The 15119-nt window shown below is 42.3% G+C and overlaps 1 protein-coding gene across 1 annotated transcript in view; it reads right to left on the reverse strand.

Annotated features, from left to right (window-relative positions):
• prex2 (phosphatidylinositol-3,4,5-trisphosphate-dependent Rac exchange factor 2) overlaps positions 1 to 15119 on the reverse strand; it is a 94206-nt gene that overhangs the window by 45966 nt on the left and 33121 nt on the right. The window contains exons 11-20 of the mRNA XM_039617481.1: positions 14331 to 14431; positions 13250 to 13353; positions 13104 to 13153; positions 8181 to 8256; positions 7211 to 7283; positions 5728 to 5870; positions 5319 to 5411; positions 4394 to 4542; positions 4212 to 4297; positions 1401 to 1537 (exon numbers count right to left, since the gene is read on the reverse strand). Of these exons, the coding sequence (XP_039473415.1) occupies positions 1401 to 1537; positions 4212 to 4297; positions 4394 to 4542; positions 5319 to 5411; positions 5728 to 5870; positions 7211 to 7283; positions 8181 to 8256; positions 13104 to 13153; positions 13250 to 13353; positions 14331 to 14431 (1012 nt within the window). The remainder of the gene's footprint in view (positions 1 to 1400; positions 1538 to 4211; positions 4298 to 4393; positions 4543 to 5318; positions 5412 to 5727; positions 5871 to 7210; positions 7284 to 8180; positions 8257 to 13103; positions 13154 to 13249; positions 13354 to 14330; positions 14432 to 15119) is intronic.

The raw sequence follows: 15119 nt of genomic DNA on the forward strand, positions 1-15119 counted from the left end.
ACACTTTAAATTGACTAACTGTAGTCCATCTGTGTATTTTAATTTACAATTAATTTAACTGGAGAGATTATAGGCCCATATGTACGCAACTGTCCACATGAATCAATCTACTGCAGCATCACTCTTATCCCTCCATCCCTGGTGTTTAACAGGTGGCATTTCTATTACTCTGTTGATTGTGTGCATGTGTACACAAGCTGAGGCTGGAGGTTTGTTGCAGCCCGTTTAGCTGATTCTGCCTAGATATGGTGTGCAGTGTCACAGTTGGGTTGGCAGAGCATACAGTGAAAAGACTTCACAAACATATGGAAACATGGCTCTCCGTGAGACCGCAAAAGCAAACCCATGCCAATCTCATCAACCCACTCTAGCATGCCCTGTGTGTATGTGTGTGTGTGTGTGTGTGTGTGTGTGTGTGTGTGTGTGTGTGTGTGTGTGTGTGTGTGTGTGTGTGTGTGTGTGTGTGTGTGTGTGTGTGTGTGTGTGTGTGTGTGTGTGTGTGTGTGTGTGTGTGTGTGTGTGTGTGTGTGTGTGTGTGTGTGTGTCCTTTCTCTACACCCAAGCCCACAGAGGGTTTTCTGCCATGGCTACATGCTGCGCCGTCCCATTGGTCTGTGGTTTTCTAGTGTACAACCGCACACGCAGGCACGCATATACAAACACATACAAAGACGCAAAGAGCGAGAAGGAGAGGGTGGTTCCTCCGTGTCCACACTTGATGGAAACCAGATCTCCAGCAGTTTTGGAACACTCTAGTGCATCATTAAGCCTGAGGTCCACACGAGGCTCAATTATAATGACACACTACACTAACTCACACCATACACACACATCCTGGGGTTTCTATTTTTCACTGTTTCCCACCTTCAACAGGTGGACCGAGCTCTCCTCCTACACTTGTCTGCTGTCTAGCCTACCCCGCACCATCCCCCTCTTTCCTTCCATCTTCAATCAGTCTTACTCCAAGGCTCTCACCCACTCTGACCCCCAGCCAGCCTTGGGATCCTTTCCCACCTCTATCTGCAGCCTGCCAGTCTCCCACAACAAGCCCACCGCTGTGAGCCAGGGGTCAGCGCTAAAGAAGCCAAAACTACTATTATTTTTGTGTAATGACCCAAGAGAAGGAAAAGCAGAGAGAACCAGGGTAATCAGTTTCCCTTATTTTCTGCTCTTTTGCACTTCTACTAACATATTTGCAGAAATGAATTCCATTTTTCCAGCAAGAAAATCATTTATTCATTTTTTCTCTGCTTCACAGTGACACATAATAAAAATTAAATACTTTTTCATTACCGCTGGATGACATCCCACCCCCAGCCCCCTTGACAAATGCTTGCGTCTGGTTAGATTTACTCTGCAGTTTATCCCTTTTTGCTTTTCCTTTCTTCCTCCCGTCTCACCTGCGTGGGTCGCCGATACTTCCTGCACGCTGTGACATGAGCGATGACGCTGGCATGGCTCTCCTTGCTCACATTGATACCGTTCACCTTTATAATGCACTGGCCTGGGTGGAGACCGGCAGTTGCTGCCACTGTGCCTGGCGTGAGACAGACAGAGAGGCAAGGGGAAGAAGGGGTGACAAGAGTAAGAGCTACCGCACGTTATCTTGCAGGTGCATGCTGAAACAGGATGAAAAAAAACATGAGCACATCCTAAAAAAAAAAATAATTGTCACTTTTTCCACATCCTGTTTGCAAAATTAGATTGAACAACATTCTTTTTTTTTCCTTTTTTTTTTTTTTGCTTTGTATTTACAAGACTGTTTCCTGTTTTTGGCAGCTCAGGAGGAGTGTGAGAGGGAGAGTGTGGTGCAGGGAGGAGGGAAGTTGTTTATCTGGGGTAGACGAAGGCCTCTGAGGGATGTGATTCAGACCATAGGAGAACTTCAAGGTTTACAGCTATCAGAAGGAAGTGTATGGCAGACTAAATATTCCTCCCATTTGTTTTCACAGCTCCTTAAAAATACATCATGAAAACCTCACGCTGCAATGTAAGGAATCTGTAATCATTTGGCCAAGGATTGCAAGGATGGACACATCCAGTTGTACTTTCCTTTCCGCTTCAACTGAATTTATAATATATCAACAATAGACAAGGATATTCTAGTTATTAATAGAGTAGAAGAGAAGAGACTAAATATTACATCCAGTATGAATGAGTATTGTTCAAAACATTTTTATATTTTCTTCATGCTTTCTACAAGGGCTTCTACATCTTCTAAGTGGCCTTTTTGTCCAATCCCCCCACAGGCCTTGAGATTCTCTAAAAGGATAAGCATGTATTGCTAATGAACGATAAAATGTAATGATCAATAACTCTAAGCACCCAGTCTCAGGTGAGTTGCTTCTTTACGAAGGTCACCCCAACATTATTAACATACTAGTGTTTAGCAGGTTTATTGCTTGCAATGTTAATTGTGTTTGCAATAGCATACTGTAGTACTATTACACTATTTAGAGTGCATAAGTGTGTTTACACTGACAAGCACAGCTAAATGAAGGGCAGCTCAAGTACCCAGATGGTGTACTCATAATGGTCAAAAGTTGAAACCTCAGTTGAATCCTCAGTAGTCAGCATTTTGGCTATACCACCAAACAGTTTTCAGCCAACTCAAGGAGGATTCAGCTAGTTAACTAACAGTGAAAGATGGCTTTCTGGCCACGTGCAGTTGTGGCATGGCACTCCATAAGGCTAGTGCCTTCTACTTACACTACATTCAACACCTTTCTACATGTTTAATATATTTTAGGGTGAACAATCCCTATATCATAAGGAAATAACAACCAACACAATAACACACATCCATCCAGACTTCTGAATTTCTACAATTGTTGTCAGAAGTTTATGTACACTCGTCACGGGCATGAAAATCATAGTAATTCTGGCCTTTTATTGATTTCTTTAAACTGTTCTTTTTCCATTGTGGAATAAATGTACAGCATACATCTTTATTGATTTCTTTAACACTGTTCTTTTTCCATTATGAAAGAAGGGATAATGAACATACATCTGTTTTCACTGAATTTTAAAATATTTTAATCTAACAGAATGAGACTTCATTTAAATTAGTTGCACTGACACAGGCTCATACTTATTGCAGTTTGGAAGATCACCAAGCATACTTAGCATGCTTTATCTGTTCTAAAACCAGTTTTGTTTGTGTTGGGATCACATGGAACAGCAGTTTGATGTCTAGCTATCTGATTTACTGAAGAATTTAGATCCTCCAAAACTTTTAAAGACCAGTACCATCATAAAGCATGATGCTAAACCAAACCATGGCATTATGTACTTAGGTTTGAAAGCCTAACCTTTAACCCTCCAAGCATATTACTTGTGCAATCAATTTTTGTTATACATCACAGCAGTGATGCATACTGCAGACATAAAAGTTTAAAGAAATCATAAACCTCCAAACAAACCATGGCATTCGTGTCTGTGATGAGTGTATGTAAACTTCTGACCGCAGCTGTAGAAATACAGATGCCTGGTTCGCATTAACACTTATTTTACAAAAATGTGTAACACCTGTGTCAAGCAACAGTGCCAATACGCTGAATTGCTGTGTAATATTAATTTCACAATGGAGGTTTTTGTGCAACTGCTCTTTTTCTGTGCCTCGGTTTCTTCATCTCTAATTGGTATTACCAGCTCCTGTTGACCTCAGACACCAGGGATTAGACACCTCCTATATATATTGAGCTTTGTCCCTGGGGATCGCAGCATCCACTTAAACACACACCAGGTTCCCAAGCAACCACATCATCAAGTCAACACATGCAGGCGCACACATGCACGCCGACACGAAAGCACATACTCTGCTATCTGACTTAGATTGCTTAAGGCGGGGAAAAATAAAAGATTCAATTCCCTTGAGATGGAGACGAATTGTTTTTTGATTGGACCCTACCTCATGCCAGCCCTGATAGCAGTGTGACTAAATATGCTGCATTAGGTAAGACGCCTGATGAATTTAGAGCAAAAAATGCAGAGTGCTTTCCTATCAAACAGCTTAATCGAACTGCTAAGAAAAATGCGAGTAGGTGCATGGAAATCATTGTGATCACGTCACACCGCAGCCAAGTCACGCACACCCCCAAAGGCTGGTGTAGCAGCTGCTCGCCAGCTGTGCCACAATAACAAAGAGGTGATGGAAAGACTTTTGCTGATGAGGCCAGACAGCTCAAGTGGTGGAAAATGCAATCTCTTACCTCTCCCAACAGCATGGACCACAGAAGGACCGAATCCACGGATCTGGAATCCCAAGCCATCGGCCGAGTCTGGAATCTTTATCGTCCTGGAAATGAAAGGAAAGAGTAAATTACCGAGCTGGGACATGCACACAATAAGATGAAATTGACATTGCGTGTGCGTGCAAAGCTCTGAGACTTACTCTCTAGGCTTGGTGCTGACCAGCACTCGGAGGGGTCCTTTGCTGTTAAAACATTGCTTGAGGAGAGCTTCAACTTCAGAGAAAGGCCTGAGGAACACCAGGTCTCCATTTATAGCAAACAACTTCTTCCCCACTTCCAGGCCAGCCATCTTGAAAGAGAATATGAAGAACAAGAGAAATAAATAATAAATTATAGAAAAGGATTAAGTCACACATTCGGTCTTAATGTGACGCAGAATCACAATGGACTGTTTAAATCACAATGAAAAGCACGCACACTCCCAGCATTAGGGGACAACACTGGGTAACTTTTGTCTGTCAGCACACAGCTGGATCCTGTTGAGGATTTAATTTTTTTAAGACATCACACAAAACGCCATTCTCAATGCAAGCCAGACGTTCAAGGCTCCTTCAGTGCTACTTTAGGACTGGAGGGAATTATAGATCATGCGCTCAAACTGATCACATTTGCCTTCGAACCCTCTTCTCTCATTTTCAAATAGCAGATCAAAGCTAAAAAAAACTGCCCCATATTTGTATGAAAGTACTAAGGGTAGCATTAGTGCCACATCACAATAAAGCAGGTTTAGAGGAAGGGCAAAGAGTCACGAGGTTATATTTTTCGTGACTAATGACTGAATCACATTTTAATAACAAAAGACTTCTACTGGCTGGCACATCTGCAACACAGCTCTGCCTTTACTTTCATCTTTGAAAATAAAATCAAAGCAATCACATTAGCAGTGCTCCTTCCTATTCTCTATAACCTATGATCTGCTAAACGAGGAGCAACTCGAGGAGAGCTTTATGCCTGGCATGCATTTTTTTTTGTTTTTCCATAGAGCATGCAAAAAGGCTTCACAGAAGTACAGAAGAAACTTCAGGATTGTGCTTTTTTGCATCTCTGTGTGTGAGACCGTGTCACCTCAGCTGGGGAGCCCTTCTCAACAAATTTGATTATGGGGACGCGGTTCCTCTCTTCCAGGGTAAAGCCATAGCCTCCATCACTGGGCCTTATCTGGAAAATAACATGTCTCGCATCAGCAAAATCCCAAGCGAGCAGACCGAGCACAAACACGGACACACCAGAAGAAGATACTGTTAAAGACAGATAGCACGCACATTTCTGCAAAAAAAAAAAGAAGCTCTTCTTGCTTACCAAGGTATAAAATGGACTTTTGCAGCGTTATTACTTTTACTTCTCTCAGCTGTGTGCTGCATAATGATTTACAGCGTTTCCACTTTGCTCCAAGTTGTGAGTAAATCCCAGCAAGCCACAGCATATCAGTCAGAGTGAGCGATAATCGATCAATAATCCACCAAGGAGCACTCACCAGGAGAGACTTGGAGATGACATTTTCAAGTATTTTCAGGTCATGCTTCATAGGTTTGTATTTTGTGTTGGAACCCTCCATCTCCTCATCGGCGAAGAAGCGGAACAGTAGAGGCTCGTCCTTGAATTCACTCTTCTCCAGCACTGAGGGAGGTGACAACAAAGTCACATATGAAAAGTGTGACTGGAAAGTTCAACAGTCCACACGTTTAAGCTACAAATGCCAAGTACAGTTTAAAAGCTACATTTCGATAGCTAAATGTGAAAACTGAGAATTTTAGAATTGATTTTAAAGCTTGTTATCTGACTCCTACCTATATCTGCAAGTAATAGGAGATCCTAATTTTCATTGTTTTTTAATGTATCTGAGTGTCGGACAAAATTGTCACTTGAAAGGTGGATTTAAAATGTTGGACCAAGACAACTTCTGAGGGAGTAGAAACTAAAAATACTGTCAATTCTAAAAGCCTCACTGTGTGGTGCTGTGCAGAAGCAGAACATGTTAAATTTAGCAAAAAACTCTTTTTGCATTACGCTAAGAAGTTTAAACCCATTTAAGTGTGACCGCAGTAGTATTTGCACGCCAAATGCACAAATAGACACTTTGGGAAACAAGAAGACCCCACTTTTACGGCAAAAGGAAAAAAAAAAAATCTTTAAAACAAACCCGGTCTCAGGAGTAACATAACATATCCACCATGAGTTTCAATTTTAAACCAAAAAATAGCCCTGAGGGGAAAGAACAGAGCTTCCTTCTAACATTTCCTCACTTCATTCCTCTCAAGATCAGATATAGCTATATCGTGAGGGCAAATAACTTACAGGCACGAAATGAAATTATGAAATTACCCTGTAGGCAGTGGAAGTGACAGGAAGTTTGATGGCTGGGGTTGTTATGTTCTGGAGATGTGCTGGTAATTTGTAGTGTGAGGCTTGAACTGCGGGTAGTTTGAAGCAGTTGCATCATGGGGGTACGAGGTGACATGCTGTGATTCATACTGTAGTGTGCATGATGTGGACTTTGGCACAGGGGAGGTGCGCAGTTAAAAACAAATCCAACTCTCATAAGCAAACTGTAACCATGGCCACTGTGTTTTGCACTTACAGATAAACAGTTTTCATGTATTTACCCATAGCACTTAGTTACTTAAGACATATACAGTGCACACTGTATATGGGCACATGCATACATGGAATTAATGATGGTATGCAAGCATCACACACGCACTTATATTCACTGGTTTGGAAAATAGTTCTATTCCTGTAGCATGTCAGAGGGATATTAAGTAGAAATGGAAAAAGAACAAGTGTGGTTGTGTTCTAAAACAGGACGCTAAATGCCAGGCGCCCTCTGCGTGGTTTCACCAAAGCATTCATCTCTCATTTACTCAGTGATGGAGAGAATTCCAAAGTTCTGCAGGGTTTTTCCCCCCCCCCCTTTTCTTTTGCTCTGCTGAAATCCTCAGGAGTGGAAAGTGCCGTACCGTGATGCATGAAGCCATTGTTGCAGAGCTCCACCCCCAAGATCACCGCTTCCTCCCTCGTTCTGCAGTCCCCCTGCAGCAGAAGAGTGGACACACGGGAGAAATAAGACAGATGTAAGCGTGAAGAGTGGGTATAGTGAATAAGTCAGAAGACAAAAAAAGAAGCAAAGGAGGATGAGAGAAAACAGAACAAAGGACATTGTGTGTTTAGAGTGCAGTCAAAATGTCACATTCACACCCCTCCTTTGTTCTTGCGTCCAAAAGCCCTCAAGGCCAGCAGAGCCACTCCACACTCGATCTTAAACAGAGCCAAAATCATGTCTAGACAGTATAGTGTGACAGCTATTGAAGTCCCACAGAAGAAGTGAGAGCTACTCCACTGCATCGACTCAAACACATGCATATGGACTACCGCAATCACACACATGCACGTCTACGCAGACACAAGCATGTAATGTCTGCCAGCGATTCTGTGGCTGCTGGTCGCCATATATGTTTCATCCCTTTGTTGTCGTCCCGAACAGGACTATCAATCTGTCAACCTCAGAACTTCCTGTCATAGTCAATAAAGCTTTGCTATCCAATCAATTCTGCTTTTCTTTTTTCGTTTCCTCTCGACTCCTTTGAGAGCTTCAAGTCTGATGGTTTCTTTTTTTCTGCTGCACATCTGAAGTGACTGACGTGTAATAACAGCAGACACTCCCACAATTATTCTTTTTAAACTTCTATGCTTTAAAGGGGAAGAGGTGGGGCGTCTGTTTTCAACATGGCCAGAAACTAATGGAAAGGTGTCTTCTTAAAAACACACAAGAAATTATATGAAAGTATCTGAATTTAAAGAAAAAAAAATGGTGTTCAGAATAATAATCTAACATTTGGCTTCATCAGATTCTTTGCACAAGCAAAATAGAAAAATTCAACAACTTGTATTGTTATTAAATAACATTTGTGACGCAGCGAAAAAGCTTACCTGTGCTATAAGCCAATCTATGAGCTTGTTAGCCATGACCACTGATTTGTAGGTCCGTAAATGATAGTCCTTATCCCTGGATGGGCACAAAAGCAGAAGATATCAATAGAGGGATCTGGAAAAGAAAATTTTGGTAATATTAATTGTACTATTTGCTTTAACTGTGAAAAAAAAAAAAACGTAGGCAAAGAATATGTAGAGAAGTAATTGCTTGGTCTATTTAAACACAATGCCCAAAAGGAGGGATAATAATTCCCAGTGTTAGCGAGACGTGGCCTCTTTTCAAGCACTGGCTGGTGTTTGGCCTTGGGGTGCTCCATGTCAGTATGGGGTTGCTTTCCTCAGTCTTACCCACACAGCCGCACTTTGCCAGACCCCGAGAATGCTGTTTGAAATGGAGCCGTGACTTTCCCATGAACACAGGGGCCTCCCCGGGGACACGCGGGGGCTGAGCTGCAGGGCCGGGAAAGTCCAGAACCACCGTGACTTACACCACTCCACCACTTCCAGCACATGAAAACACTTACACACGCACACACAAAACTAAACATACACACGCCTTTCTAGCACACACAGTTCAGACAAGTCAAACAAGACTTGTGGGCCAAGTTAAAGTCCGATTTCAGACTCCTGGTACTCTTCAGAGAGTGAATTGTTAGAGGCCAAGCGCGGCCCCGTTTCATGCATTCTGAAACTTTCTGTTACATAACTGTGTCTGACAGCCTGCAGTGGTCTCGGATGAGGACGGTACAGCTGGAAGCCGTGTCGCACCATGCATAAACCACTCTGACCAGAGGAACCAAGAGCCACCCTGCATTTCCCCCAAAATGGGATACTAGAGCCAGTGAGATTTGGGCTTCAGCGGCTGGTGCAAAGTGAGGCTGTCAGAGTGAAAAATGGGGGGTAAACAACGGCCCATTGGGCAGCCATATGTCGAGGATAAGGAAACAGCAGTTTGAGGAGTAACAGAGGGAAAGGTCAGAGAGGTAGTTTTTAACTTGCTGTCCAAAGACAAAGTTTGTCTTGACATTTTGTGAGCAAACATGGATGCAACTGTTGTACTTTCTAAGTACTCCTTAGAATAAATTACACAGAGGATGCTGAAAGTTCAAGCTTTAATCCACTGCTCAGGAGTGATAAATTAATCAAGCAGTTTTCCATACTGTTTGTTATTCTGAAAATCCTACCCATGCATCAGTAAATATTGAGCTTCTGGAGGACTCATCAGCATAATGAGGAAAACTTGTCAACATTTCAAATGCTGAGGTAAAAATGACAGTTTTTCCCCTCCCCCATTGTATGTAAAGAATATTTATGAGTGGCTTTGGCTCTAGTTTCCCTGTGTACATGATGAAAAATTGTTCTTATTATCCATTTCAACATATAACTGTGTACAACAGCTTAAGTGGGCATTTGCTCCTTTGCAGCGAGATCCCCTGGAGTGGCTGGATTCACAGATTTCTTGTAATGGAAGCAGAGGCTTAAGGGGGGCAAAGAAGCTGCAGAGGGTTATGGGGTCTGCATAGTATATACCCCCCTCTTTGCCTCATCTCTCTTACTCTGCCAGGAAATTCCACCTAATTAGGCAGGGGCTGGTTGCTCCAATTAAACTCTGGCATTCCCAGGCCCTGTGATGCATTGTACTGGCTTCCCAGGGAGAATGAGCTGCACAGATATGTGAGCTAACGACGCACACAACTCAAGTTCACCAACAGGAGTTTTTACGTCAAGAGTTTTGGCCTCAGCACAAAAACACCAGTGGACTGAATCCTGACAATCCAAACATACACACACAAATTCAGCCTTTGGGGTTTTTAGTAGTTAGAGCAAACAAAAAAGCCTCTATGCTGGGACAGATGAAGGATCAGCGTGCCCCCGCTAGCCATGGCACAGTTTTATGGTTGGGAAATTCAAGCTTTTATTCGGGTTATTTGAAATCAGTATAAACAGCCAACTCTGATGTTGTGTTTCACCATACGACACATTAGCAGGTGGCAACAGAATTAAAGTCAGATTATAAGAACTAAAAACCAAAGCAGGCCAGCAAATTCGGCTCAGTTCAATCCAATTTTATTTATACTGCGCCAATCACAACAGCAGTCACCACTCTAAGGTAGAGAGTCTACATTATTAGACAAAATTCCAACAATCTTCTATGAGTATGGATTACGTGACAGCAGGAAGGAAAAACTCCCTTTTAACAGGAAGAAAACTCCAGCAGAAGTGGGCTGAAGGAGGGGGAGCCATCTGCTGCAACTAGTTAGGGGGTGAGGGGAAAGAGGAGAGAAAAAACGAGCGCACAGGAGGGCAGGACAAAATTCAAACTACAGAAGAGAGGAAGCAAGGAAGGAAATGGATGGAAAGAAGTCCTCATTATATCATGGGAAGTCCCTTGGCAGCCTAAGCCAATAGCAGCATAACTAAGTGATGGCTCAGGGTCACCTGATCCAGCCCTAACTACAAGCTTTATCAAAAAAAAAAAGTTTTAAATCTAATATTAAAAACAGAGTGGGTGTCTGTCCTGAATCCAGACGTGGAGCTGGTTCCAAAAAAGAGATCCTGAGAGTAGCTGAAGTCTTTACCTCACTCTCTGCTTTTGGAAAAACCAAGGAATCTGCAGTCTGAGAGCAGAGTGCACTGTGAGGTCTCTAAGACATAACGATGCCTGATTTTTCAAGAACATTTATACTCCAACAAACATTTAGGCACTCCAGGCAAAGCTTTAAAAAAAACAAAACAAAAACACACTTGCCTAAGTGACAATTTCTACGTAGCCTATGCTGGATGAGTCCTCTTTGGGGAGTTTCCAATATTTTCCCTTATTGTAAGATACTGAGAGAAGTCACATTCGTTTCATTACTCATTCTATCCAGCCAGCATGCTTATTTTCCAAGTTTAATTACCATTTTGCATCATGTTGTATGTCATTTTAAATCAGGAATGGCTCTGTGTGCCTTTCAAAAAACAAGATCAATATGATGTCAGTCACTCTAAATGAAATGTGTTAACAGCTGTTTTTGAGACAAAGAAAGGGGGAACTATTGAGCTGTGACTGGGCCATGTAATGCTGCAAGGTATAGAGACACATCCAAGGGAAACTGCCTGTAGTCTCAAATTTAGAATCAGGAGAAAGTACAAAACTCAAGGAAAACACTTTGGCGACAGTGGGAAGGAAAAACTCCCTTTTAACAGGAAGAAACCTCCAGCAGAACCAGGCTCAGGGAGGGGCGGCCATCTGCCGCGACTGGTTGGGGGTGAAAGCTGAAGGCTCTCCCTCCCATTCTACTTTTAAAAACTCGAGGAACCACAAGTAACCCCGCAGTCCGAGAGTGAAGCACTCAAATGGGGTGATATGTTACTATGAGGTCATCAAGTTAAGATGGGGCCTGATTATTCAAGACCTTGTATGTGAGGAGCAGGCTTTTAAATTTGATTCTGGATTAACAGGGAGCCAATGAAGGGAAGCCAGTATAGAAAAAAATCTGCTCTCTCTGTCTCGTCCCTGTCAGGACTCTTGCTGCAGCATTTTGGATCGACTGGAGGCTTTTCAGGGAGTTTTTAGGACATCCTGGAATTAATAAGGAAATACAGTAGTCCAGCCTAGAAGTAATAAATGCATGAACTAGATTTCCAGCATCACTCTGAGACAGGATGTTTTTAATTTTGGAGATACTGGAAGGAAATGGAAGACAGCAGTCTTACATATTTCTTTAATATGCGCATTGAAGGATATATCTTGGTCAAAAATGACTCCAAGATTCCTCACAGTGTTACTGGAGGCCAGTGTAATGTAGCCAGAGTGAGCATCTGGCTAGATACTGCCTTTCTTGGATTTCTAGGACCGAATACAATAACCTCAGTTTTATCTGAATTAGAAAGTTTGAGGTCATCCAGGTCTTCATGTGTTTATGGCATTCCTGCAGTTTAACTAATTGGTGTGCGTTGTATGGCTTCATGGACAGAAAAAGTTGGCTATCATCTGCATAGCAGTGACAGTGCATGCTATGCTTTCTAATTACATTGTCTAAGGGAAGCATGTATAATGTAAATAGAACTGGTCCTAGCACGGAACCCTGGAGAACTCGCTAACTAACCTTTGTGTTTGAAAAGATATGATTCAAACCACTGCACAGTACCTTCAATACCCACAACATGCTCTAATCGCTGTAACAGTATCGAATGCCACACTGATGTCTAGTGGGACAAGCACAGAAACCTGGTCATATATTTTTGACAAAACAATCTGCATTAATAACTTTAATTTTTGGCTTTATTTATTGAAAAACGGGTTTTATAATGACGAAAATGTGGAATGAAATTAAGATCTCTGCACAAACACAAGTAAAAAGACCACAAATATGGGAATGTTTGTCGAACTTGTATTACTACAACTACCAGATATTTAGAATTAACTTTTAAGCTGCTTACCATGTTGATCAAGACCATGTGTTAGGTTATAAAACACACAAAAAAAGAGGAAACTGTAGGAGGACCTTATTTGTAATCAAATGATCACCCACTTAACTCACATTCTTCACCATGACAACATTTTCCAACAAACTTTCCTCTCAAAAGCATCAAAAGTGACGTGAGATTCATCACAATATCACCGATTTTTGTTTTAAGTATAAATGTACGCATCGAAGGGAAATTGAGTCAATAGATTCAGTTTCTTTCAGCACATCTGTGTTTTGAGAACAGCCAGATAAAAGCTGTCATGCTCAATCACCCACAGGAGCCTGTGCCAACTCCTCACAAGTCCTCGAAAACAATGAGCTCATAGTTCACAAACGAATCCCTCTTAGTCACTTTTTCGTATGTAGCAGGCAGGGGTTATTTTTAGGCACAAAAGCCAGACGCTAAACTACACATGCCCCCACCTGGCTTGACTGCAATGTAGTGGAAAAGAAAATGACCGCCCACCTGATGACGGGAGTGAAGAGGCTGTGAAGACGGCAGAACAGCCGAACACCCTGTGAGAAACAGGAGAGAGAGTTTGGGTTATTTCAGCGATATGCGTTGAAAGTGCGATTTTAAATCGACCTTGGTTTCCACCGCAGCACTGTTACCTTGGATATAACATCGTGCATGTCACTTCTCGGGTGGTAGGTGCCATCGTCGTAGCGGAAACGGTAGAGCACGGGCTCAGGTTTGAACTGGTGTTTGTCTGTGACTAAAGAAAGGCCACACATTCAGGCCCCAGAGTGAAGGGGAGCATTATTCAGTTTGCTTTAAATGTGAAAATGTAAGAATTTAAAAAAACAAAACACATTCAAACCAAGCAGGGCTGCACAGAGAAACAAGCTCTCCAGACAAGAAAAGGACTCCAACCCCACACAGAGCGGTCACAGATAGCACAGCTGCTCAGAGCTTCCTGCTTTTCTCGCTTCAGGGGACTGTGTGTAGACCCTCCAGCAGTCATAAAAGCTGGCTCCGTACTCTTGGCTGCAGCTGAGCAGGTTCCATTAAAGTTTTTTTTTTTTTTTTAAATAAAAAGATATTCTATTGTTTTTCGCATGGGGACTGCTAACTGCACCGTGAGAGAGAGCTCGGAGGGGCTCTGAGTTATTCCTCTCTGTCAGGAACAGCTCTAAAGCCCAATCTCGTTTCTCAGTGAGGAAGCAATAAAGCGCCCCTGAGTGATTTAAGATGCAACTTGACTTGGGGCCCTACACTTTTGAGGAAAAAAAAGAAAGAAAAAAGAAAGAAAAACCATGCAGGGCTGCATGCGCCATTTAGTGTGAATGCAGAGCGTTAGCCAGCTTAAAGTCTCATGCACTAAACACACTTGTTACCCAAAGCCACAGAACAGCAGCTGAGAAAATATAACACAAACATCAAGGCAAGATTAATATTTATAATCCCTTACCTAAACATTGTGTCAAAGCTGTGTTTAAATGGGACACCTGCTAAGAAATAAATAAGAGAGCCACATCTACTTTGTAGACTCCAGCCAGAGAGTGAAAGCACAGCATTCTTCAGACATGTCTAGAGGTTAGGTTAGGGAATGGCAGGCATTTGCATGCTCTACACTGTGCAGCACAAAGTAAATTAGACTGTGGCAGATTTGATTTAATATGTGGGACAGGAAAGGATGATAAAGCAGGTCTGAGTGGGAGAGAAGAAGGGAGATAAAAATGAAAAACTAACCGTGGTGGATGATGCCATTCTCCAGCAGAGCTTGACCCAGGTGAACCCCTTCCTCTGGGTTGTCTGTTTCACCGATTTCCATCAGCCAGGACACAAACTCACTGGTTGGGTGGGGGAATAAATTTCAAAAAACAGAAGCACAAAATAAAGAACTGGCACAGCAACATACAGTCGCAACAACACAACACAAATGCACAGAAAACCCAGGGGAAATTTCCTCACTTCATAAAAGGGCAATGTTTGTGATTATTGGAGAGAGAAGAGAAGAAACAGCCTTCATAACTTTCTACAAACTGCATTTACTCTAAATCAACGTGACTATGGCAACAAACACCCGGGCTGGCAAAGGGGGAATGATTTATTTACAGTCAAGGCCCAGGTTTGTTTGTTAAAACAACCAGCAGGCCTTAGTTCTCGCTTTTTGTCCGGTTTGACTTTATTTAATTTAGACACACAATATAATAACATCAATAACAGAGGATTTGACTCAAGCTTGGGAATTTCTTGATAGAAAAAACACACGTTTTTTTTTTTGGGGGGGTGGGGGTGGGGGTTTTTTTCCCCCCGCTGCACCATTTACAACTGGAAAGAGAAAAACAAACCAACCACTAAAAGGACCAAACACAGCATCTGATGTTCTGGCCCAAATGAACTTAATGGGATAATTCTTTATAATTTAGTGACTCAATAAAAGAGACAGAGAGAGTAAAGACAGAGAGGACTGAGCATGAACAGGCAATGCAGCGGCAGTCTATCTGATTGCATCCTTGATGTCCCGTCTGTCCGCAA

This window comes from Oreochromis aureus, linkage group 9, assembly GCF_013358895.1.
Source record: "Oreochromis aureus strain Israel breed Guangdong linkage group 9, ZZ_aureus, whole genome shotgun sequence".
Taxonomy (NCBI): Eukaryota; Metazoa; Chordata; class Actinopteri; order Cichliformes; family Cichlidae; genus Oreochromis; species Oreochromis aureus.